The sequence below is a fragment of the Gossypium arboreum genome, chromosome 1 (assembly GCF_025698485.1).
Source record: "Gossypium arboreum isolate Shixiya-1 chromosome 1, ASM2569848v2, whole genome shotgun sequence".
In the NCBI taxonomy this organism is placed as follows: Eukaryota; Viridiplantae; Streptophyta; class Magnoliopsida; order Malvales; family Malvaceae; genus Gossypium; species Gossypium arboreum.
The window spans coordinates 87,689,655-87,716,225 of NC_069070.1; the positions used below are offsets into that span (position 1 = coordinate 87,689,655).

General features: G+C 35.3%; 1 protein-coding gene and 2 long non-coding RNA genes across 3 annotated transcripts; 1 reads left to right on the plus strand and 2 right to left on the minus strand.

Annotated features, from left to right (window-relative positions):
* Positions 1 to 2,981: 2,981 nt before the first annotated feature.
* Positions 2,982 to 4,060, minus strand: LOC128293772 (uncharacterized). Its single transcript, XR_008283948.1, has 3 exons — positions 3,967 to 4,060; positions 3,579 to 3,855; positions 2,982 to 3,372 (listed from the first exon to the last, which is right to left on the minus strand). It is a non-coding gene; the product is annotated as an uncharacterized LOC128293772 (long non-coding RNA).
* An 80-nt stretch (positions 4,061 to 4,140) lies between these two features.
* On the plus strand, positions 4,141 to 5,182 carry LOC128279344 (uncharacterized). Its single transcript, XR_008283949.1, has 2 exons — positions 4,141 to 4,321; positions 5,100 to 5,182. It is a non-coding gene; the product is annotated as an uncharacterized LOC128279344 (long non-coding RNA).
* An 816-nt stretch (positions 5,183 to 5,998) lies between these two features.
* LOC108489463 (uncharacterized) lies at positions 5,999 to 26,370 on the minus strand. The gene is made up of 6 exons (XM_017794027.2): positions 25,776 to 26,370; positions 25,287 to 25,498; positions 7,714 to 7,996; positions 7,542 to 7,627; positions 7,364 to 7,455; positions 5,999 to 6,843 (listed from the first exon to the last, which is right to left on the minus strand). The coding sequence occupies exons 1-6, from the start codon at positions 26,070 to 26,072 to the stop codon at positions 6,611 to 6,613; spliced, it is 1,203 nt and encodes a 400-aa protein (XP_017649516.1). The 5' UTR covers positions 26,073 to 26,370; the 3' UTR covers positions 5,999 to 6,610.
* Between the last annotated feature and the right edge of the window lie 201 nt (positions 26,371 to 26,571).

The window sequence follows — 26,571 nt, forward strand, 5'->3', positions numbered from 1 at the left end:
AAGTAAGGACCAAATAGTATTGAAATATGAAAATTTGGGTTTGCATGTCAAAATGCCCTAAATTATGTTGAGTGGCCGGCCAAGCATGGCTTCATTCTTCCAAGATTATGTTGTTTATTATTTAATATTGGTAAGTAATTAAAATAGAGGAGAAATAAAGATTAATAATAAGAAAATGAACAAAAAAAAGGGGTGTGTTCATCCTTGCTATCCTTTAGCCGAAAAACCAAGTAGAAGAAAGAGAGAAAAGCTTTGGAGAAATTCGGCCATAATTGTATCTAGGTTGAGGTATGTTGAAGTTATTCCTTTAAATTCATGTATATTTTTGGTTGTTAGTTTGAATTCTATCTATCCCATGGTTGGATTTGGGGTTGTTGGAGAGTTGGGATTTAACAAAGAAGCTTAAAAATTTTAGTTGATACCTTGATGCTATGAACATGTTAGTTATATGGATGTGTTAAGTTGCTTGTTATGTTAGCATGAAAGTTGAAGTTGTTAAGTCATGGTGTTGGAGGTGCCGAATTTAGGACTAAGAAGAGAATGAGTATTCGGCTAACATAGTTGAAAGGGGATGTTGCCGATTTTTAGATTTAGATTATGGGAGTGGCTATAATGGGCATTAAGGTGTTGAACTTAAGAAATGTAGTCACATGTGGATTTATATGATATTACAAATAGAGGTGAAGCTATGCTAGATTGGGAAAAAGTCGATCAAGTGTGCATGAGAAGAATTTAGGTGTTTAGATGATATTATAGATGACATTGTACATGTATATATTCGGCCATCAAAGTGAGTATGTAGGTGATGTTGAATCAAATTTTTGATGCACATTCGGTTATGTATATATATATATATACATAAGTATGCCCATTCGTGATGTTACCTTTAATTATGTGTATAATCGACTAAATGGGAAATTAGTAAGAGTGGTTGCCGAATATACAAACATACATATGCATGTGTAATTGAGTTATAAATGTTTAGCAAGATGATTAAACTAGTTAATTTATTTATTAAGCCCGAGAAGTTAAAGAAGGGGAATCAAGCAAGGGCAAAGCCAAGGACATCGAGTAGCCGGGTCGGAACCGTTATACCCAACACAAGGTAAGTCCTTAAGCACTTTTTGTGAGAACTCCTTGGATAGATATTTTTCAGAGTGATTCTCCTACTTATTAATATGACCGTATGTACAATTTGAGTTAAGTAAATTACTTTACCATGATGAAACAACATAGGGCACTATGTGTGCAAATTTATGTGGCACTATGTGTGCCGATTGGGAGGTTGAAGAATGAGGGAATCTCAAATGCACTATGTGTGCGATTTACTATGGCACTATGTGTGCGATTTAATATGGCACTATGTGTGCGAACATAATAAGCACTATGTGTGCAACATTCAGTTGTTGATATAAATTCTGCATGAACGAGGTAAGTGATTGAGTCACTAACTAAATATCGAAATTGAGGTTGTGCGGTGTATGCATAAATTTATCTAGTGCATCGTTGTTCCAAACTTGAGGAAATAGATCTAAATCGATTGGGCTGACTCGACATTTGATTTGATTGAAGGACTTGGCATGAGATCGAACCAAAAATTTAAGAAATTGTAGCATAGTTTGTTATGGTTGGAAAAAATTGATTTTGTATTATTTGTTTTTCACTTATGATTATTATTGTTGGACGGTAGAGTAGTGCTTATGACTTACTGAGTTATGTACTCATTTGGTGTGCTTATTTGTTACTTATTTAGGTTCTTGATCCATTTTGTGTGCTCGGGACCGTCGTCGAAGTCATCACACCGGCTAGCAACTTTTGGTATCTTCTTTTTAGTTGGTCTAGGAGAACATTTCGGCATGTATAGGCTATTATGTTTTGTTGAAATTGGGTATGTAAACTTTAGCCATGCGAAAATGGCATAATGTTCGGTTGGATTTGGTTCTATGATGTTTGGACACAAGTCTTGGTAATTCGGTTTTGGTTGAGTATTGGTTGAGGCCTACTCGATTATTATGCCATATGTCATGGCTGATTATTTTCGTGTTAAATTCATGATTTGGTAATAGTGTAGTAGGGAGATGCTCAGTGATGATTAACCTTTGGCATGGCTAGTCATGATCATAAATTGTAATATGTATGATGAATTATTAGTTAGATCAAGGAAAAATCATGAAATAGGCATAGTTGCTTTAGTAACAGATGCTGACAGCAGCAGTGATGTGAGATTGAAAAATCACTAAAAATAGTAGAAATGGAATTAAATAATGAATCAATTATGTAATCGAAGCTTGATGAGTCTATTTCCATATGGAAGAAACGAAACTACCATATGAGCTGTATGTTAGGAGATAATTAAATTCTTGTGAAACAGGGCCAGAGAGATTTCTGGATCCCCTATTTCGACTTAGAAAATTCACCATAAATTTTATCAAGATAATTATAGGTTGTGCCTTATATGTACAGATTCGTTATCGAGTCTAGTTTCATTAGAGACAAACGGCATAGGCATTGAAGCCCTTTACAGGGAGATATTTAAATCGTAAGGTACAGAGGTCAGTGTAGTCGAACCTTGAAACAGGGGAGACTTCAATGAATAAACTGTACTAATTGGCCCAACCAAAAATTCTACAAAAATTCCCCTATATAGATATATGAGTCTAGTTTTGGAGAAAATTTACGGAATTGGATTTCGAGTTTCAGAACTCAAGATATGATTTTTAAAGCGACTACGATACAGTTAGCCAGCTTGCCTGAAACAAAAAAAATAATAATAAATAGGGGGAAATAAATGAAGTAAGCTCGGTAACACCTCGTATTCGACTTCTGGTAACGGTCACGGGATTGGGGTGTTACACACTTCAACATGCATTTTGAACTGAATAAAACAGCTCAAAGCTTCTGACTTACTCTTGAGAAAGTATGACTTACTCTTGAGAAAGTATAACCATGTATACCTATTGTACATATCAACAAAAGACATATAATAAAGAAACCCATACAATTTCGTTTGGTCCCCACAAATCCAAGAAAACCAGTTCAAAATGAAAAGCATATATTGTACTAGGTGAAGAAAAAGCCAGCTTGTAGGCTTTACCTAGATGACATGCAATACATACTTGTGACAATTTTTCTTTACTGAAATGAATATTACAACTGCATAATACTTGAGTAAGAACTCTAGGACAAGGATAACCAAGCCTCTTATACCATAGTTCAACATTTTGGACCTCAACATTAGATACACATGTGGAAAAACTCAAACCAAAAGTAGTTCCAGAAACACCTGAATGTTCACCAATAGTTGTAAGCATCAAACTTGTAAAACCCATTATGCATGTGGCCCACTACTAACGTGATCCATGTCTGAATGTCCTTCACAAAACAATTGAAAGGGTGAAACTCAAAATAGACCCTATTGTCTTTAGCAAATTGGCCAACTGACACCAAATTCTTACAAATAGTTGAAACATGAAAAACATTCTTAAGTTGCAAAGCCCTAGAACTAGTAAAAACAGCAGAAGAACCTATGTTGGTAATAGGAACAAATTGACCATTTCCCATCAGCAGCTTACTCATACCTGTATATGGCACAACATTTGTGAGCATAGACGTATCATTTGTCACGTGATTTGTTGCTCCTAAGTTCAGATACCAAGCTTGATCAAGAGAAGTGTGAAGATGACCTCGATTGTTGTTCTCAATATACGTTGTTGAAGAGGGTTGTTTATTGTGGAATGGAGGAGCACCACAACAGGATTGCATGTTAAAACACCGAGGCAACGCACCAAAATAGTTTTGACTTTCAGAACCACTTTGATTATCGAAACTATGATGGTTGATTGACATTAACTGACCCTGATCACCAGGTAATCCAAAAAAAATTTCATCAAACCTGTAGTAACATTTTTACCAGATGGCCAACATTGCCACACAACTAACATTGAGGCCGAGAGCGAGTAAACCTACCATAAGTACCTTTACTTTCTCCTTTGTGTTTAAACCCTTGATTGTAGTTTCTTGAATAACCACTAGAAGAATCTTGTTTCAAATGATTATCACTATCATCTTTCTGTCTATTTATCAAGTTAACCTGTATGGGTACATCGGTAACTATCTCCAGCTGTCTTGTTTCGCAGTTGAGAAACATCTCAGTTAGCATGTCAAGAGACGTCTGAGTCACTGATGCAACAACCTGAACAAATTCGAACTCAATCGAGAGAGCTGCCAAGATTATGCTGACCTATTCTTGATCAAATACCATGTTACCTACAGCAATCAAACTGTCACACATATTCTTTATCTTCAAAAGATATTTTTTATAGTAAGTTGACCCTTTTCCTGATAATACAAGGCATGACGTAAGCTGGATATTTTGATACTAGACTTCATAGCAAACCTCCTTTTAATAGTCGACCACACCTCAAAACTAGTATGATAAACCAAAACCTTATCAGTGACAGTGGATAAAAGCCAGGAAGCCAAAAGTTTATCCTGTTGTCGATAGACCAGAAACTCAAAATCCTCAACTAATTGACCTTCATTAACCAAGAATTGGGAGGGAGTATTAACGGTGCCTAGGACATATCCTTGTAGATCATATCCTTCAAGTATCAAAAGAATCTAATGTTTCCAGAAGAGAAAATTATTCTCACCAAGTTTGATAGTGTCATGCTTGAGAAAATGTTGAATCTTCTTGGAGAAAACACAAGAAGTCAATCTTGACTCAGTATATGAAGGATGTGTCTAACCACCTGTGTTTGAAGAACATGCGAACTGTCAAACCTTGGAACCACCTCTAGAGCCATGAAAAACCTTCTCAAAACTAACTTCCTTCACCCAAAAAACCTAGCTCTTGATACTATATTGAAAGAAAGAAAGATCTAGGTAAACCATCTTCATTGAATTAACTCTCATGCTAATACAACAATGCTAATCCATATTTAACACAGTAAATGATAACAACTAACAACCTTAACAGCCATCTTAACAGTTAACTATAACTAACAACCCTAACTGCTAACAACCTTAATAGCTTCTTTTCTTATCCCATAACAAGTGTACAATATGTATAGATTTATGCTTGTTATATATATATGCAGGAGTTCGTGAAGCCAGTGGTCGCTTACTAAGAAAAAAACTAAGCAGCTCAATTTCCATTTCGAAGACTCTTCGTTTAAACCAGGAGATGGAGAAGAAAAGAAAGATAATCATATGAAGTTCCTAAATTGCAAGAAGCATGTATAATTCGAGCGGCACATTTATTCTTGGCCACGAATCAGATTTAGAAGTCAGCCAATTTTCTAGAGGTTAGTTAATTCTATTTAGTCTTCAGCTTGGTAATTTTGGATTTTGTTCCAATGCATGGTTTACATTGATGTGACTGCGTTGAGCTTACAACAAGAGAAGAGGCTGAAGCAAATGGGTGCAACAGTAAGGAATGGTTCAACATATAAAGGATGAAGATGAATGAGGAAAGACAAGCTTGCAAAGACTATAATGGTGTCAATAGAGCAACTAACTGAATTGGATTTCTCTCAAAAGAATGATGTTCGAAATATGGTCCGAGGCATTGGACTCAAAGCTCCATGTCCATCCCCTATGAATAGTGTATTACCATAATTGACTTTTTATGTTGTCAGATACAAAAATTTTAGGAAAAATACAAAGTTTGGTTGACAACCATAATGAAATTAAAATACGTAACCACCAGCATAAACTTCAGTCTGGTCTAAGTCCAGTTGGATCCATAACTGTAGCCAGCCTCATGTCCAATGCTCAGTGGCATTAATAACATAACATGTAAATGATAATAATTCAGTGACAAAATCCCTCAAGAAGCAGAGTCAATGCCTTGTACATTGATCACCCTCCATGGCAGATCATATCTCATTGCTATAGATGACATTTCCGTAGCATCTGCTATTACAACGGGGAAACCAAAATGTAGAGTGAAAGCTAATAAGAGTATAGTATATCGCCAAGGAACCAGAAACGCCAATTACCTACTGAAACAATATCACTTTCCTTTCATTAAAACTGATTCTCTTAACATACCATTCTTAAGAGATTAAATTTAATGAACATTATTAGCATTACAATACAATAACAGGGATAGCTCAAAGGTCGCACTTATACAACCACCGTACCAAAATCCCCTCTACAATGTCGGGTAAAATATAAAATCCTACATGATCATCAGGACAGAATAAAAGGGCCTGGTTTTGCTTAATTTATCCATAATTTCAACTTAAAAACATGGAAAAAGAAAAGCAAGAAGGAACTAACATGCAGATACCGAGCAGAAACCACCTTCACACTGGCTTGAGCTCTGAGTCTAAATTTTCTCCATTCACTCCCTTTATTTATTTCAAATGCTTCACTTCTTCACTTTCAGCTAGCAGCATTCTCAATCGGTCTTCTTTTCTTTTCTTTTCTTTTTGTTTTGTTTTTTTTTTTTTATTATTGCAAGTTCTTTTATAGATTATTAAAAAAGACGATCACCCCACATTGAGCTTTTGGCCTTGACCTCCAAAACTGAAGTACTATAGTTTTTGTAGGAAATATTTTGACAAATAATGATTAGAACTACCATTACTGAGATATCTAACTATCACCTGCGGCAGAAAAATGTGAAATCTGGTTGATTAACATGAAGAAGTCTCAACCAATTGTCAGCAGCCTGAAAGAGGCCGTTTGCCAAGTGACAATCAGTTGTTCCATTAGGTGTCCACAAGGAGCCCTTGAACTTGTATGACGCGAGACCAAAGACAGGCAATGACATCTTTGGAACATCATCCATGTCATTGGGACAAGTAATAAAAGGTGCCTGAGCACTTTCTCCACCTGAAAAATGACAGGTTACATAAAAGCAACAGATGATAAATCTTTAACAATAGGAGATATGCTACCAAAAGTTATGCAAGCACCAACTGTCACTGATTAATGACAAGTCTGTAAAAACTAGGTTATGCAATCAGCAACAAAAAGTCACTACAAAAGACATTTTTATCCACCAAAAATTTTAACAAATGAACTAAAAGTCAGACTTAGGTAAAATAAAGCAAGATTCAGAGTAACTACTTTGATGTCAAACAAGGTAAAACTTTTTGAGGAAAAATGATGAAAATTAGAAGATTTGACTATTAAAGAATTGCTTTATTATTTTTCCAGTACTTGAATAATAGACATATTAGGAGAGACCCTCTAGCACCATTTGGCAAAGTAATTCACAAAAGTTGATAGAAATGTAAATGATTCACAATAACAAATGAAAGCCAGAAAAGATCACTTAACAAGAAAACCTAGAATCACTCCGTAGTTCACACTCATTGAAAATGAAAAAATTTAAAATATTCTATATTACCTCCTATAGGTGTATGAAGATAATGGTAAGTCAGAAAGCAAGCATCTAAATCTTTTAATGTAGGTCCAGTAGGTATTCTGTAGATTGGATACCTACAAGAATCAGAGTATATGATATCAGTCAAGTACAAACTCATGTCTGGAAACAAATGTATTGTCAAAAAAGTAGATAATAATACCATGCAACAGAAATCCAGCTGGAAGATAGCAAATCACAGCTTTTTAGTGTCTTCAATTCAGGGAACTGGAAGGCCAGATCTGCAATCTGTTAGCACATATTAAGTTCAGGAGACAAGCATTGATCCTACTGTAAAAGGGAAAGAGGAGAGAAAAAGCGTAACACATATTAACCTTGTCAGCTAAAGGTTCTCGGCTATAAGGAGGGTCCCGTTCACAATACTCAAAAATCAAACAACTTTGAGAATTGACAAATTCAGCCTCATCACTAGACAAGTCTTCTTGAAGTATCTGCTGATCTCCCATGGATAGTCTATCCATCCTAAGAGACATCTCACTTGCCATGTAGTGATTTCTTGTTTCCCTCAAAACATTTGATCCTCTTTCAGGTTCACAATCACTACTACCATCACTGCTCGAGTCCCTAAAGTCGCTATCACTATCCTGAATTGGTTGCCTATGTCATAAACAGAAACAATAATTATTAAATATAACACAAGATACTTTGTAGTCTGTACTACATTACTTGATGCAAGCGTCTAACAATGACAACTCTTAACAAACTACTGAGCCAAAAACAAATGGAAGCAACCAAAACCAAAATCATTTGCTTAAACCAAATATATTTCTCAAAACAGAATAACAAATGGAGGCTAGAAGGGGAAAAGATATAACACAAAATACTTTGGATTATATTACTTGATACAAGCGCCAAACAGTAACAATTCCTAACAGACTTGCAAGAGCTATTAAGCTTGATCTAGGTTGTTACATATTCTTAGGCTTGATTTTAGAATTTTATTTTATTTTGTCCTTATTTAGACTATATAGGCTTGTATATAAATACGCTAACTCTAAAGACAAAATATATGGATGTTCATCAGTCTTATTCTTTTGTCAGTCTATTCTTTTGTTTTTTTTTTTCCATTAACATGGTAACAAAGCCACTTGGCTTAATTTAGTGAGTTTGATTTTCGTTGTTTGGTATTTTGTGGGTTACATTTTTAAAGTAGTTTTTTGGATACACTACCAGTACAGGGAGGTGCGCCACCGTCTCCATTGACAATCTGCAGTTTCCGGTGATTAGAGACCTTGTGCATGAGGCTCACCCACCACCTAAAGGTCTGCAGCCCTGCTTCACGTGCTTCCATCCCCATCGACTCTCTTGTCCAACCCTAGCCCAATGGTCAGTTGTTTGATCGGAGGAGGTTTCGTGGGTCGCTTGTTTATTTTTTGAGATTTAGCACTGTTTGATACTGTTCACGTTGGGTGGTGTCTAGGTACTGTTTCAACACTATTTGGGCACTATTTTGGACTGTTTGTAGTCTTCTTTTTGCGGGATTTGCTACTTCTCAGTCATATCATGAGTTATCGATTCAAGAGCTACAGATCATACAATAAGTAATCCCAACCTTTTTTCTACCTTTCGGTCACATAATTCACCTTTACTTTTCCTATTGCTGATGGATACACCTATAAAGTAGTTGGTTCTGCAGATATTAATCTAACTTCATTTATCACCTTATCATCAATATTAGATTTACCTAACCTCAACTTTAATTTAATCTCTGTTAGTGAACTTACCTGTGACCTAAATTTCTCAATCTTCTTACCCGTGAACTAAATTTCTCAATCTTGTTTTTTACCAATCATTATATTTTACAGGATCTTATGACAAACACACTATTGGTAAATGACTTATTTGATTGTCTTTATATTTTCAACTCGTGGGCTTCTCAATCCGTGGCTTGTCCTACTGATGCACAATGTCGATTTGGACATCCTTCTCTTTCTTTGTTGAAGAAGTTTAGTCCACAATTTTAAGACCTACCTTCGTTGGGTGAAGCATGCCACTTGGTGAAGCACCAATGGAGCTTCCCTTCAAGACTAAAAGCTAACAAACAAGCTAGTTTAATTTTTAGGGACCATGTTCAATAGTACAAACTTGGATTTAAACATTTTGTTATGTTTGTGGACAATTATTCTCAAATGACATAGATATATTTTATGAAAATTTTGATCAAATGCGCTTTCTCTTTTTTTTTCTTTTTTTTTTTTTGTTCCAAGATAAGAACTCAATTTGGTGTGTCTGTCCAGCTTTTGCAAAGCAATAATGCTAGAGAATACTTTTCCAACTTCTACAAGGCCTTTATGACCCAAAATGGGATTCTTCATCAATCCTCTTATGTTGACACGCCATCTCAGAATGGAGTAGCTAAATGGAATAACATCTCCTTGAGACAACTAGAGCTCTTTTATGTCAAACAAAAGTTCCCAAACAATTTTAAGTTAATGCTGTTTCAACATCCTACTTTCTGCTCAATCGTATGTCTTCCTCCATACTTAATGATGATAACCCATACAATGTTCAATTTCCATCCAAATCATTATACACGGTGGAACTCAGAATTTTCACGTACACTTGTTTTGTTAAATTCAAAATCCCTAAAGGGTGTATTTCTTAGATATTCTTGCCTTCACTAGTCGCTTCTCATAAGTGGCCTTTACACCAATTAAATATAAAGAACGACTTTCTTCATAAGGATCTTTAAGAAAAAGTTTAAATAGCGCAACCACCTAGGCTTGTTGCTCAAGGGAAACATGGAAAGCTTTGTCATCTAAAAAATTTCTCTTTATAGATTGAAACAAAGCCCTCGTGTCTGGTTTGGAAAGTTCAATGAAATAGTTCAACAATTTGGACATAAAAAAAGCGATTGTAATCATTCGGTGTTCTACAAACGATTTGAGGTTGGAGTTATTCTTGTGTAGTACATGTTGATATTGTTATTCCAAGAAATGATATAACAATCTCTTCTCTCAAGTAATTTTTGCGTTCCAGGTTCTACATGAAAGACTTGGGCCTGTTGTTCTTTTGGGGGATAGAAGTGACAAGAAAAAGGGAATTCTTTGGTCTCACAAAAAGTATGTTCTTGATCTTCTAGAAAAAATTGGAAAATTGGCAGCAAAACCTTGTACTCCAATAGTTCTCAATGTGCATCTAGTTGGGAAATTAAACTAACTCACTATAACTCTGTCCAAATATCGCATTAGTCGTAGTATTGTTAGCAAATTTATGTCAACGCCCACAGTCAAATATTGGACAACCCTAAAACATATCCTATGTTACTTGAAAGGAGCTCCTGGAGGTGGCATATTATTCAATAATCATAGACATACCCATATTGAATGTCTTATAGATGTTGATTAAACTGGATCTATGATAGATAAAAGGTCTACTATTGGGTAATTTATTTTTAGTTGGTGGAAACTTAGTATAACAGAAGAGTAAAAAGCAGAATGTTGTATCTCAATTAGCACAAAGTTAGAATACAGGGCTAAGGCACAATCCACGTGAAATTATGTGGTTACGACATCTGTTAACTGAAATTGGATTAAAGTATTTGTCACCGACAGAGATCTTGTGTGATAATTAAGCAGTTCTTTATATTACCTCAAATCTAATTTATAGTGAAAAATTGATTATCACTTTATTCAGGAGAATTTTGAAATTTTCAATTTCCACAGGTTATGTGAAAACAGAAAAACTAGTTGATTTGTTCACAAAGACAACAAATGTAACAAGCTGGATGATCAATAACTATGCTTCAGCTTTAGAGGAAGTGTTACAGATTCTTAAGCTTAATTCTAGGACTTTATTTTATTTTTTTTTTCCTATTTAGACTATACAGACTTGTATATAAATTCGCTAAGTAGAGATTAAATATGTGACTTTTCATCAGTATATTCTTTTCTTTGTTTTCCATTACCACAGGTTAACAAATAGTGTTATGGCTGCCTTGGTTTGCAAGATATCTTATTATTTTGGTGTTGGAAACGTTAATTATTATTTTTAAAAAGATATTTGCTTATTTTTATTAGGAGATCTTTAATTAAAAGTCTTCTTTAATTAAAAATATCTTTATGGTATTACAAGTTTTTCTTTAATTTCATAATCCTTGTTTTAATTTCCTTAGCTTACATCTTTTATTCAAACAAGTACCTATGTAACCTCTATTTATATTGACAAAAATAATTCTTTTTTTGCATTAAATTGGAACTAGGGCACAACACTGGTTACACTCAATCCATACGTTGGAACCATAAAATTTCAACTCCATATACATTTATTGAAAAATTGGAAACAAAGAAATCATTATGTTGCTCATAAAAATTACTCAAGTTCATCACTTATATTTAACAAAATAATTGATTCACTTAAAAAATGTCCTTGTAACACAATTACATTTAGCATGAGCATTTTTGCATTAAATAGGAACTAAAACACAAAACAAAGGATTTTCCTTAGTTGTTTTAAGTAGTTAGAGCAAAGCACAATGGCCTCGCAAAAGAACCAATGTATATGCGGATCAACTAGGGATATGAAGCAAATCAAGAGTCCATTGCGACACTGAAGCGTTCAACAAAAAGTCAACTATGGCATTTAAATTAAGACAAAGGGAGTAATGCAAAAAAGGGAAGTTTTTAAATTTCCACCCATGAGTTGAAAATGCTAAATACAAATCTAAACTTTAAAAGTAGAATACTATTCTAGATTAGTTAATAGACTTAATGGTTTGGTTTGGTGAGAAAACTACAGGAAAAGAAGAAATTAATACTAAACAATTTAGTAAGAAGGGAGATGAAACTTTAGAGAACCTAGGGTTATAGAAAACCTCTAGGTTTCTTTATTATATTCAAATAAATAATGATATAAGTCTACTCCTAGACATATATAAGAGACTTTCTTGCAAGCAAAGTTTCTAGGTTTTCATGCAAATAGAGTTTTATTGATAATCTTAAACTTAACCCTCAGGTAAAAAAAAGCCTAATTGTCCAAAAAAATCTAATACTTCAAACTGAATAAATAAACTGAAATAATAAAATAAATGATTTTTTTTTTTAATTTTAAACTCATTTCATTATCCCCTACTGGGAAACTCAACTCTGATGAGAACCTTTACAACATCAGAATAAATCTTTGTACCAACTCTTTGCAACTCTTCTTCTGCAATACAAGTATGTAACCATTTCACCAAAAACCTCTTATATTTGTTACCTCTTTTAGACCTCACTTTTTTAACATCCAACACATCGTCGATAACCTCAAACTTAACCTTAGGAAGTTACTGCATTTGGTCTGAAAATTCAACAACATTCCCATCAAAACCCAAAAAGACTACCAAGTCATAAACATTAAAAACTGGGCTAATATGGAAATCTATAGGCTACTCGATCACATAAGCATTAGAACTTATTTTCTTCAACACCTTATGTTGGAATTCTTAAGATTAAGGACAGAAAACTTAACTTATTACTAGGAGTTCCCTTGTAAATAGAAACTAATCTCAGTCACTGATTCATAGGAAGTTACTGTTTTTTAGGGATTGTTTTCCTTGTTTGTGTTAATTCTTCTCTTTATAAGTGGAAACTAATTAGCAGAATAATAATAATCTTTTTTTAAGTTTCTTCATGGTATCAAGAGCTTTAGGATTCATTCGATCCTGCCATTCGCCTCTAATCTCCTTCCTAAAATCCTCCGGTTTAGTCCTCCTCCCATGGGTGACGCTAATAAATCTCATCAAACCGAGACTTCACAAATAACTCAAAATGTCAATCAGGGAATCGCTCAAGGTGAACTTAATTCCTCCCTTATAATCACCAATCATCGGCTAGATGGGAAGAACTTGCAATGGTCTCAATCGGTCCTTATGGTGATTCGTGGTCGCGACAAATTAAGATACATCAATGGAGAAATTCCACAACCAACGACAGCTGACCTGACTTATGCCACTTGGAAACTCAACAACTCGATTGTAATGGCTTGGCTAATTAATCGATGGAAGGCCATATAAGCCGCACCTATCTCTTTTTCAAAACTGCAAAAGACATGTGAAATGCAGTCAGAGAAAACTACTCGGATCTTGGAAACGCCTCCCAAGTATTTGAGATCAAGCTTAAGTTAAAAGATATCCGACAAGGGACACTCGAAGTAACTCACTACTACAACAATCTGAAAATTTTGTGGCAAGAACTGGATATGTACTATGAGGCAAATTGGGGTGAAGGCTTGGAACACACCAAGTTTATGACTCACCTCAACAATGAATGTCTTTATTAGTTTCTAGCAGGATTGAACCGTGAGTTAGATGAGGACCGTGGCCAAATTCTGGGCAGATCACCTCTCCCAACCATCGGTGAAGCTTTTGCAGAAGTTAGAAGAGAAAAAAAGCGCCGTCTTGTCATGATAGGAGACTCAAAGGAACCTAAACATGTAACAACTCTTGGCAACCGGCCTACTGAGACCTCTGCCCTCATCTCCAGAGGTCCACAGCCACAAAAACCACGTGCTGGAAATGATTCTGGATCAACCAGACCATGATGTAACCACTGCAACCATGCTGGTCATACAAAGGAAAAGTGCTTCAAACTCCATGGCTATCCTGAAAAAAAATCGAAGAATAATAAGACTGCCCTGTTATCCTCCACTGCTGCAAATGATGTTCTCAATGTTCACCTAACCGAAACCCAACTTGAGACTCTCCATAAGATAATTGGTACTTCCACTGCTCATGGATCTCTAGCCACCCAAGGTACTGCCTTCAATATGGCCTTTGAATCTAATAATCAATCCTCTTAGATACTCGATTCGGGTGCCTCCGATCACATGACAGGTAACTCCACTTTGTTTTACACCTACACCTCTTATCATAACAAGTCCCGAATTCGCATAGCTAATGGTTCTTACTCACCTGTGGCTGGAGTAGGAGAAGTACAAATAACAGAGAATTTTTCTCTCGATAAAGTCCTACATGTCCCAAACTTGTCCTGCAATTCGTTGTGTGATACAGTAACAGAAATCGGGGAGGATGATTGGCACTGCTAAAGTTGATGATGGACTATATGTTTGGAATAAAGACAGAACACAAGGAGGATTGGCTCTATCCACTTCAAAAGAGGACACGATTATGTTATGGGACCGTAGGTTAGGGCATCCAAACTTTTGATATTTGAAGAAACATCTTCCGTTGTTATTATGAAATAAAAGTACTAATTTCTTGAAGTGTGAAATTTGCCAATTATCCAAACATACCCGTGTGCCATACCCATTAAAACTATACATCCAATCCCAACCATTTTCATTAATCCACAGTGACCTATGGGTAGCCAGCCGAATGAAAAATATTACGGGGACTAGGTGGTTTATAACATTCATTGATGATCACACTAGGGTATGTTGGGTCTATCTCCTTAAAGAAAAATCTGAAACACCTAGAGTATTCCAAAATTTTCACTCAATGGTTCGAACCCAATTCAACTTTACCATACATACTCTCCACACTGACAATGGGAGAGAATACTTTAACTCTGTCCTAAGCCCATACCTTTCTAACCAAGGCATCGTACACCAAAGCTCTTGTCCTGACACTCCTCAACAAAACGGGATCTCTGAGAGAAAAAATCAACATCTCCTTGCTGTGGCTCGAGCCATAATGTTCACCATGAATGTTCCCAAATACTTGTGGGGAGAGGCTGTCTTCACTGCCTGCTATCTCATAAACCAAATGCCATCAAAGGTCCTCAATTTCCAAACACCTCTAAATACCTTTCTAAAGTCCTTCCCTCTATTTCGTGTTCCTAATCTTCCAGCCAAAATATTCGGTTGCAAAGTTTTTGTCCATAACCATCAACCAAATCAATCCAAACTTGATCTTCGAGCCCACACCTGCATCTTCATTGGATATTCCCCCACACAAAAAGGCTATAAGTGTTACTCACCAACCTTGCGCCGAATGTTTGTCTCTTGGGATGTTACCTTCTTTGAAAATGAACCATACTTTGCAGCATCTCATCTTCAGAGGGAGACTTTCAATGAAGATGAGACCCTTAATACTCTCCTCATTATACCTCATGATCCTACCACTACTATCACAAATAAGCCTAACAACCAAAGTGCTATGGTAATCCCAGATTTAGATACTGTTTCCCCTGTGCAGCAAGAAGTTAGTCCGATCCTTCCCAATAACAATACCACCACCGAAGTACATCCCCCTGATCAAGGAAAACAGCAAAAACAGGTTCTCAAAATACAGGTTTACTCTCGACGGAATCGTTCTCCTGAAACTGATACAGCAATGCCAATTGCATCCCCAACCGAGGACTGTTCTGAAACAGAAGTCTCACCTCCGTCACCATCCATCTATCTTCCAATTGCAGTTTGAAAGGGCACAGGGAGCTGCACTCAACACCCTATTTCTCGATTTGTGTCCTATGAAAATTTATCTAAGTCTTACAAAGCTTTTGTGACTAATATTGATTCTGTAAAAACTCCAAAATATATAGAAAAGGCTCTTGAATCAGCTGAGTAGAAACAAGCTGTGATGGAAGAAATGAAGGCCCTCAAAAACAATGAAACATGAGAAGTCTCGAATCTACCTAAGGAAAAAAAACAAGTAGGATGCAAATGGATCTTCACTACGAAATTTAAACCTGATGGTCGTATTGACCGATACAAGGCTCGACTTGTGGCTAAGGGCTTCACTCAAACTTATGGTCTTGACTATGACGAGACGTTTGAACCGGTTGCCAAGCTAAACACCATTCGAGTCCTCTTATCTCTTCTTGCCAACCTTGATTGGCACTTGACTCAATTGGATGTAAAAAATACTTTCCTCAACGAGGAATTAAGTGAGGAAGTGTACATGGATTTCCCACCCGAGTTTGAAGAAAGCAAGGGCCAAGTGTGTAAGTTGAAGAAGTCCTTGTATGGGCTGAAACAATCTCCACGGGCATGGTTCAGTCGATTTGCAAAAGCTATGACCAGCAGAAATTATATTCAAGGGCAGGCAGACCACACCATGTTCTACAAGCACACAGAAAAGGGAAAATGCTGCATCCTCATCATTTATGTGGACGATATCATATTAACAGAAGATGACTCAAGCGAAATTGTGAGGTTGAAAGAATTCCTTGGAACATAGTTCGAGCTTAAAGACTTGGGGGATCTTAAATACTTTCTTGGTATGAAGGTAACAAGGTCCCAAACAGGTATTTCCATCTCCCAAAGGAAATATGTTCTTGATCTACTGTCAGAAGTTGGTTTGATGGGCTGCAAACCAGCCGAAACTCCTATGAAATTTAACCTTAAATTGGGAACTGATGAGGATAGAGAAGAAATCGACAAGGGGAGATATCAACGACTAGTAGGAAGACTCATTTACCTATCTCACACCCGTCCAGACATAGCCTTCAGTGTAAGTGTTATCAACAAGACATGCATGCCCCGAGGGAGAAGTACCGAAGTCGCATATAGAATATTAAGGTATCTGAAAGGGACTCCTAGTAAAGGCCTCGCATTTCAAGAAAGTTGCCAACCGTAATGTGGAAATCTACACCGATGCATCATCAGGTGTTCTCATTAACGATAGATGCTCTACAAGTGGCTATTGTAGTTATGTTTGGGGTAACCTCATGACGTGGAGAAGCAAAAAACAGTCTGTTGTAGCACGCAGCAGTACAGAGGCAAAGTATCGACCACTATCTCATGGTATATGCGAAGGAGTTTGGATACAAAGACTTATGGAAGAACTAAAAGTGCCTTACACTAGGCCTCGCACCAAACATGTGGAAATAGATCGCCACTTTATAAAAGAAAAAATACACTCAGGAGAAGTGTGCATCACCTACCTACCTACTAGACAACAAGTTGCGCACGTGTTAACTAAAAGTTTGAATGTAAACATGTTTGAGGAACTTATTGGCAAGTCGGGTTTGATAAACATCTACACTCCAACTTAAGGGGAGTGTTGGAATTCTAAGATTAAGGATGTAAAACTTACCTTATTACTAGGAGTTTCCTTGTAAATAGAAACTAATCTCAGTCACTGATTCTTAGGAAGTTATTGTTTTTTAGGGATTGTTTTCCTTGTTTGTGTTAATTCCTCTTTTTGTAGGTGTAAACTAATTAGCAGAATAATAACAACCTTTTTCTAAGTTTCTTCACCTTACATAGCCTAAACTTCTTTACCTTCAGCTTATGATAAGTATCTTTTAGAAACCTCTCTCACTGCAAATGTATGAGAACTAATTCTCCGTTTTAAGAGTCCTTATTCAAACAATGTAGATTAGCTTCATTAGCAGTCTTCATTGCTTATTTTCACAGCAACCATCACATCTTGATGAATTTTCCCTATATATTCAACAAAAGATTCCATCATCACTAACACTAGTTCTGAGTGACAAAGGAACTAAATCAAGAACATGTTGAGGTTCGACTCCAAGCAACTTCAAAAGGCGTCTTCTTATTTGATCTATTCATAGAATTGTTGTATGCGAACTCGGCTCGAGGAATAACCAAATCCCAACTCTTCACATGATACCCAACAAGACACCTAAGCATAGTTTTCCCAAACTTTGATTAACAACCTCAACCTCTATTAGACCACGTATTTGTGGATGACAAGTGTTAGAAAATTTCAATTTTGTTCTTGTTTTCTTCCACAAAGTCCTCCAAAAGTGTCTTACAAATTTGACATCTCTATTGGAAACCATAAATGTAGGAACACCATGTAACCTTACCACATCCTTGAAAAACAATACAGCAATATGAGAAGCATCAAAAGTTTTCGAACAAGAAATGAAATGTGTCATTTTCGGAAAATGGTCCACGACAAAGATTGAATCATAACCTTTTGTTGTCTTCAGTAATCCCAAGACAAAATCCATGCTTCAATGACTCCATGGCATCTCTGGCATAGGTAATAGAGTGTATGACCTTATATTTTGCGAATTACCCTTGCCAAATGGACAAGGACAACTTTTCACCAACCTATCCACATCTTTGTACATTCTTACCTAAAAATATCAATCTACCACTAATTTCATGGTCTTGCCTCTTCCAAAGTGCCCTCTCAAACAATTTCCATGAAGTTCCCTCAAAATTTGTTCTCGTAGTGAAATTTTACTAAAAATGCACAAGCGATTGCCTCTAATTAAATATCCATCATGTAATCAATAAGGCAATTGCTCATGTTTATTTGACCCTTCCAATTTAGAAATTATGGTTCCAAAATATGGGTCACTTTCGTATTGATTCCTCAGTTCTTCAAGCCTTATCACCTCAACATTCATTGCCACTAGTAGTAAAAAACATTTACTAAGTGCATTTGTCACGACATTTGTCTCACTGATTTTGTACTTTATTGATTAATTGAACTCATTAAGGTAGGCACTCCACTTAGCAAACAATACTTGAGTTCCTTTTTAAACTCAAAAACTCCAATTCTTGATGATCTAAGTAAACCACAAATTCTCGATAAGCCAAGTAGTGCTCCCAATGCTGAACAATCTTTACCAAAGCATAAAACAACAGGTCATAAGTGGAACAACGTCGTTTAGCATCAAATAGTTTCTCACTAAATATTCAACGAGCCTTCCTTCTTGGTTAAGAACAACCCCAATTCCTAATTGAGGTTTATTAAATTCAATGACAAACAACATTTCAAAATTTAAAGTGTAAGAACATGTGCTTTCGTCATCAAAATTTTAACCAACTCAAAAGATTTTTGGGTTGATTTTAACCATTAGTAGCTGTCCATCTACAAACATTCAATAATAGAATTCATAACAATGCTAAAATTCTTGATAAACAACCTATAAAATGATCTCTAATGGCTCAAACTTCTTTAAATCTAGTTTAATGCCATCAGCAACAACAACCCCCCCAAAGCACAATTTCTTCAAACAAGAAAATGCTCTTATTCAATTTCATAATAAGCTTCTCTTTTTCTAGCACTTCCAAGACTTGTAGCAAGTGTACTAGTATTCTTCCTTTTACTATAAATTGATATGTCATCAAAATAAATGAAAAGGGATTTTAAAATGGCTTGAATACCTCACTCATGACTTGCATAAATGTGCTAGGTGCATTAGAAAGGCCAACAGGCGTTAGCCACCATGCACAAGGATCGTAAGGAGTCTTGAATGTTGTCTTCCACTCATATCCACCTCTCAATCTAATTTGGTGGTATCCACTCTTTAAATCAATCTTCAAAAACACCTTAAAAGCAACCAATTGATCAAGCATATCATTTAATTAAGAGAGGGAATCAGTATTTAATGGTGATTTTGTTAATTGTCCAACTATCCGCACACATCCTCCATGAGCCATCCTTCTTTGGAGCAAGTAAAATTGGGACCTGGTATCAAATTAATAACATCACTACTGACTAAATCAACAAATTCACTCAATAATTGTTGAATTTCTAGTGCTTGTTTGCAAAATTCTCCAACCTTGTCGTTAGTCACAACCTTAGTTCAAAAAATGTTATGTTGCCTTCAATCCTCTTCTTCGCCTTCAGTTCATGTTGCCAACACTCTACGGATATGCATCAATTTCTTCGTTCTATTCATCATAGTCATCATAAACATGGTTTAACATTACTTCCTCTTGTTCTTCCATCTCAGTTAAGCTCCATTACTTCCTCTTGTTCTTCCATCTCAGTTAAGCTCACTCTTCATTCGGGACAGGAATAAGAATTATGGATTTTTTTCGTCACAGGTAAAACGTATTTGAGCACTACTTCCAACTTTGGAAACGTTCTATCCAGCTTTGTTTTCAACCTCAAATCTCACTAAGGACTTCCCTTCTTCACCCCTGAAGGTTTCCCCTATTTGCTCCACCATTGCGATTCAAAGTCTCACGAGTTTTTTTTTAAGGTTGCTTGTTCCATTTTAACACCGCGAAAAGCTCTAACTTTTTTTTTTTTTGCACAATCAATCCTTTTAGCAATTCCTTTTCTCGCACCATAACACCAAACACACTTTTCGACCCTTAAAGCATGTTGTCTTGCATCTTGAAGGTTGAATAACCAAACCACTCACATCTAATTGTTGATAGATTGATTTAACCATGTTAGTTAACGAGAGGTCACTTGCTCATTGCTCTCATTTAACTCAACTCGAATAAAAAGATTGTTGAATTTAAAAGTATTACCCATTAATCCTTCTTACCTCAATGAATGTAGCTTCTCATACAAATTCATTGCATAATCAACTAAAAAGAACTACTTGCACAATTTCACTTTTGTGTTCCCATGTGCTAATTTTGAGCTTACCTTGACGTGCACATTACCTCTTCAACTCTCTTTCACCATTGAAGTGCAGTGCCCTTCAATTTTAGTTTCAGTAACAACACTTTCCTAACCTCTACCTTAGACTTCCACTCAAAATAATTCTCCAAACTAGCATTCTAATCCAAATAATCTTTCCACATGCATCTTACCATGAAAATTGACAACTTCAATTTTATTTCTACTTATTAGCATGGGTTTACCCTTATTAGTGTTGCATACCTTCTTAAGAGAAACTTATAAAGACTTTTCTACTTATTATATACCCCTTCTTGATAGCCTTTATATAGCAAACATTACATCATTTAAGAACGGAAAACATTAATAAAGCTGCAAATATAAGAAATAAATTGCTAGCAAAATCAATTCAATTTGATAAATTAGGCTTGGTCAAATCCTTAATAAGCCCTTGATTCTCGATGCCAGATTATAACTACCAAAATAATTAACATTTGACAATTTTTTTTGCTATCTATCTTCTATTGTAGAATTGACCAACAAATGCATCATTGACATTACTCCCTTTTTTGGTGAAGGACTTGCCCTCAAGCTCGAATTGAAGGAAGCATTCTAGAGTTTCGAAATAACTTCACATGTAGCATCAATAGTGGTCATGCCCTGCCTCTGCACTAGAATTTCCCATGTTCCACATTTGATACATGATTGCAAAACATGTTAAGGTTGGGGAATAATTTTGCCATCCAATAAGGGGCAAGCTAGTAGTGGAAGTCAAGATCTCCTTTAAAGACTTTCAAGAGACATGAAACACGTTATGAGTCTTGCTGCTAGGCAAAAGATCCAACTGTAGATCACAAGCCAACTTGTCATGCAATTTGGAAGTGTCTGTCAAATTTAGGTGTAAGTTTTGAGTAAGCCCGATCTGTCAATGAAGTTTGTCGATAGGGTTGTATGTGTAACCAAATCCATTCTCCAAAAGTAAATTGAATATTAAGATGGCCTTATTCATAAGTGGTCTTCAGGCGATTTTATGCTTGCAATAAGCAATGTCAAATAACAATCAACATCTTCTCTATTAATTAAGGTTGGTCAATCGTATCCACCCTTGAAGACCCAAGAATGTTAGATAGTGAGGAGGATCACGACTATAGACTACTTGATCAGTGGAAATATTGATCCAAATGTGGGTAGGAACTTGCAGTGATTGTAAAAGACTAACTAGATGTAAACGCTCTACTTTTTTCATCTTACAAGTGACACAAGATGACACAATCTTGAATATTCACCTTATTCCTTTCCAATGAATTCGTTGGAGATTTCTTTGCACCCTTTCTTGTGTGCCACCCTGCAATGTTAATATCATCGTAGAAACAAAAATATAAGTGGGTAAATGATATTTAGTACATGATCAACCCTTCTAATGGTCAAATAGGTATCAAAGCCTTCTTGCTCAATTAAGGTATGCATTTCATTAAAAATAGGACCGAGTTAATGCAAGATGAAACATTACATCCTTCCTCTAAAAGGATCGATTTAGTCTTGGCTAGCGTTACATATTTTCTTGGAGGAACCGACGATGTAAAATAAAAAGCTAATTCAGGTTCTGTAAAGAGAACCTTCATACCTCAAACAAACATTATATTAGGTTCTTTTTGCACATCCCATTCCCCTTCTTGATGGCCTTTATATAATAGGCATTACATCATTAAAAAAACAAATTGACAACATTATAGAATTATAGGCAATAAATTGATTCTTGGTGTAAGTTTTTCTTTTACAACTATTCCACAGATTTTGGCATTTTTTTTTGCAATGTCTTCCATTGTAGACTTGACCAACAAATGCATCATTAATATTATGGTGTCACGATCAAGAGACATCATTTACCTTGATTAAGAGAGAGAGTTGTAATTCTAAGTTCAAATAACTTTTCATGCTCTTGAAATACTTGGTTTTTGTAATTTGACAGTGCTAAAGTTTATTTCGCTCTCTAGCTTAGAATTCAAATGACAATCGGATGCAAACTCTCTAGCTTAGAATTCAAATGACAGTTGGATGCTTTGAATAAGGTAACTTGTGGCATTCCAAGTACTTAGTTAACCAGGCAAAATACCCAATGTCAAAACAATACTTTTTATGTGGTTACTCGAAACGAGACATGCTAATATCAAAATTAAGCAAGTTAACTCTAATTCAAACATCTTGTTTCTTCTATTTCTTTTTCATTCAATGTTTTCCTTATCCATTTTTTCTTTATAGTCATGAGTTGTACACTGAATAGGGGAATCAAAGGTAAGAAAAGGGGGAATCCTAAGTTCAACCCAAAATAGCAAATACAATGGCTCACATGGACACAATTAGTCGAGAACTAGGAAGCCAGCCATCCAAGAAACTTAGAAGTTAAGTTCGCAAAAATCCAAATGACTCAAATGTCATTACAATTTAATTGGCCTTCCTAATAATGAACCTAATACACAATGTGGATTTGCTGGAGGTCAAGCAAAGTATTAGCTCTACTCACTACCTCTAGGATAAATCACTTCTTAGGAGGATCTTCCAAGACAACAAGGTTGAGAAACGAGATCACTTCATTTGTCCAAAATGACTCAAGCTTTTTTTACCGCCAAGGTTCAAAAACACTTTTCAACCCAAATCATGATTTCATACCAAAAAAAAAAAATTAGTAACCAAGTAGCTTTTCAAATCAAATCTTGATTTTAAATTGGATATTAACCCAAACCAAAATTTTTAATTTTTGACTTTTGGAAAAATGCTTTTCAATGAAATTACTTTTCAATCCCCCATTAAATCTTCTATTTTACAAAATCATGTCTAAAATAATTATTTTATCTTCTCAAAAGTACTTTTTAACAGAAATAGTAAACACTACCAAAATCTCTCTAGTTTCTTGGTTGTGATTCCTCTCTCTAAAAATGCCTAATTTGTTCTCAATTCTCTACTAAATCCTACGTTGCTTGAACTCAGATACAAGTGTCGAACACGAATATGTATCTAACTATAAGACAAGTCAAACACATCTTGGACATACTAAAAAGGCTCTGAGAAAAGGACATGGTTGCATGAATCCTTCATACAATTTTATCTAATAAGATTATTAATAAGAGTTCTAAAATATTATAATAAATCCCATATATGAATATAATTTCAAAAATGTAAATCAAATTAAATATTATAATATACAATATACCTTTATTTTGTATATAACAATTTTTACTCTTTTAAAAGAAAATTTTCTTTATAGATATTTTATTTATCGAATTTATTTTTAATTATTATCAACTGAAATATTTTTTAGATCAATCCATTTTTGGGTATCAAGGTTGGTTTGATATAAAAAAAATTTAGGCCAACATCTTCTAAAGACCATAAACCATTTCATCCATGCCACTTGTGCCCTTCTTTCTTTAATCTCTTTCCAACCGCTACCTTCTTTTTCTTCTTTACCCAACCACTACTCTCTTTTTCTTTTCTATTAGATAATAGCTTTTTTTTCTTCTCTTTTTGTACCACAACTTTCTTTTTCCTCTTTTTTTATCACAATTGTTGCTTTTCTTCTTCCTCTCTTCTACTTACATAGCCACCACCACTTCTTTTTTTCAAAAGCCAATCACAAGAAGCAATGTCCAAAGAATCAAGACACATATCCCATACCCTTATATGTGTATATCAGATTGCATGAGTGTGGCTCCCATTTTGGCAGGTCCAAGCCACAGAGACATAATCCTTCAATTGCTTGATTACATTATTGATTTTATTATTTGCAACTTGGAAAGGGGAGAATAGAAGAGATCTTGATTGTTATGAGGAGAAAGTTGATTAGCATTTAGGAGAGGAGTATACCAAACCTTGAGTAGCCTTATTAGAGCTTGATCCTAATTGTTGATCTTTTAATTCAATAGTTAACATGTCTACAACAACTTAAAGGATACTTGGAAACAAATTAGCGCTCTAGTTTAGCAAATTATGGTGTTGTTATCTAGAGAGATCATAGATCTTGATTGAGAAAAAAAGAAGAGTTGTCATTCTAAGTTCAAATATCACATTATGCTATTGAAATAGTTAATTTTGTTGAAATTAGATATTCTTAAAGTTTACTTTACTTTGCTTTCTAGTTTTGAATGAATTTAAATACAGTTGTGCTCTTTGAATAAATTTGGCTTGTGACACTTCTAGTACTTAGCAGTTGCATGTTACCTCTTTCACCTTCTAAGGTACTACTATAAAATGAAAAAAGAATTCCCTATAATCCTTACTAGATAAAGAAGACATGAACCCAAAGAACAACTAAATCCAAGTCATGCAACATAGGAAGCTTGAGACAATGTAACTACAAGAATCAAATTCTTTCACAGTTATAGATTGCGCTTAATTATGGGAGATATTTTGGTTCAAAAAAAGAAGGAAGCCCTCAACATAGGAATATAACAATTATTCAAGCATAAAAAGCCACTCAGGAAACCATGGACTAAATAAAAATTGACAAAATAAAATCATAAATTAAGTTAATAATATCACATAGCTAGCTAACTAACGAGAACAAAAATCAGGAAGTAAACAAATTATGTAGAGCTAAATTATGATAATACACTACAAATTTAAAGAGCAAGGAAATAAATTCAATGCAAGCAATGTATTATTTACCTGGACTTGGCAGACAATTTCACGGAATCCACGTATATTTGAATACCGGACAAATAAGGTACATAATACTGAACAACAGAATCACAGACATTCAAAATCAGTGGGACTCCTGCTCCATAAGCACTCCATTCTTTGAATGACTCCCATAAATCGCCCAACACAAAATATGGCTGAAATTCTCCGTCATACGTCCGCCACCCTCTCATCGTCCTCTGCCACACCCATATTCAAATATCAATCTCTTTTTTTAAAATATATATTCAATCTCCAAAAAGTTTCCTAAATTACACCAAAAATAAATTATTTACACGTTTTTGTGCGAATTCCAGTTTCACTACTCGATAAACAAACAAATTAAAACATTACTTTATCTTACTTCAAATTATAACAAACTCGAAATCTACAACGGGAACTAGTTTAAACCCAAACAAAAGAAAAAACAAATAAAGAATAAAAAAAGGGGTATTATCATTTTGAGACGGAACAAACCTTAGAGAGGTAAAGTGCGGGGACGGAAGGAATGACAGAGTCCAAAAACCGCTCTAAATTACTCAATGGAGAGACAACCGGTTCTGAAACGGGAACCAAAACTGGCTTAGGAGGGTCAGTTGAACCAAGCCCCTTCTCTGACTCCCGGGTCACATTCGATTGACTGACCGTATAATCGCTTTGAGCCCTCCGTAGTTGATCGGTTTGCTGTTTCTGGTACGACCTTCTCGCCTTGGCCGGATTGTAAAACCTATCTTCTCCACGAACTCTCCCAAACCCCAATCCTGTCCCCAACATAACTAAAATTTCCTGCCGCTTTCTTTTCTATGCTGAGAGAATTCGAAGTGATTGATTCCCTTAGCGGATCAAAGAAGAACGACCGGAGAGAAGGGAAATGAGATCTATTTGGGAAGATTGAAGGCAAGATGGTCAATTCAACTAATTAAAATAAAATAGGAAATTCGGAAGTTGAAGCGAATATAGAATGGAAGAGCCGGGCTTAGAACATGCACCGAATAAAAGGAAGGATGGGGAGAAGGAATAAAACAATAAACAATTTCTGTTATTGATATTTTATCCGTTCACTAAACGTTTTGATTTTTTTTTTTTTTTTTTTTACTTGCTATTTAAAATTAAGGAAACTTTTAAATGATTCTGATTTCGTGGGAAAAAATCTCATTTCTTTTAGATTTTGTACAGACATATTTAACTTTCTTTTAAATTATTTATTTGTACAAATTCGAAAATAGTGGCATAGTTGGTAGGTAAGTGGATATTTTCACAATAAAGTAGTAAT

What these genes read in the sequence shown, in the direction of transcription:
- LOC108489463 (XM_017794027.2), bottom strand. Translation starts at nt 26,072, where the DNA reads ATGTTGGGGACAGGATTGGGGTTTGGGAGAGTTCGTGGAGAAGATAGG. An exon ending in CCGCACTTTACCTCTCTAAG is followed by an intron (nt 25,499 to 25,775) that starts GTTTGTTCCGTC and finishes TGGGTGTGGCAG; the next exon opens with AGGACGATGAGAGGGTGGCG. An exon ending in TCTTCATACACCTATAGGAG is followed by an intron (nt 6,844 to 7,363) that starts GTAATATAGAAT and finishes GTCATTTTTCAG; the next exon opens with GTGGAGAAAGTGCTCAGGCA.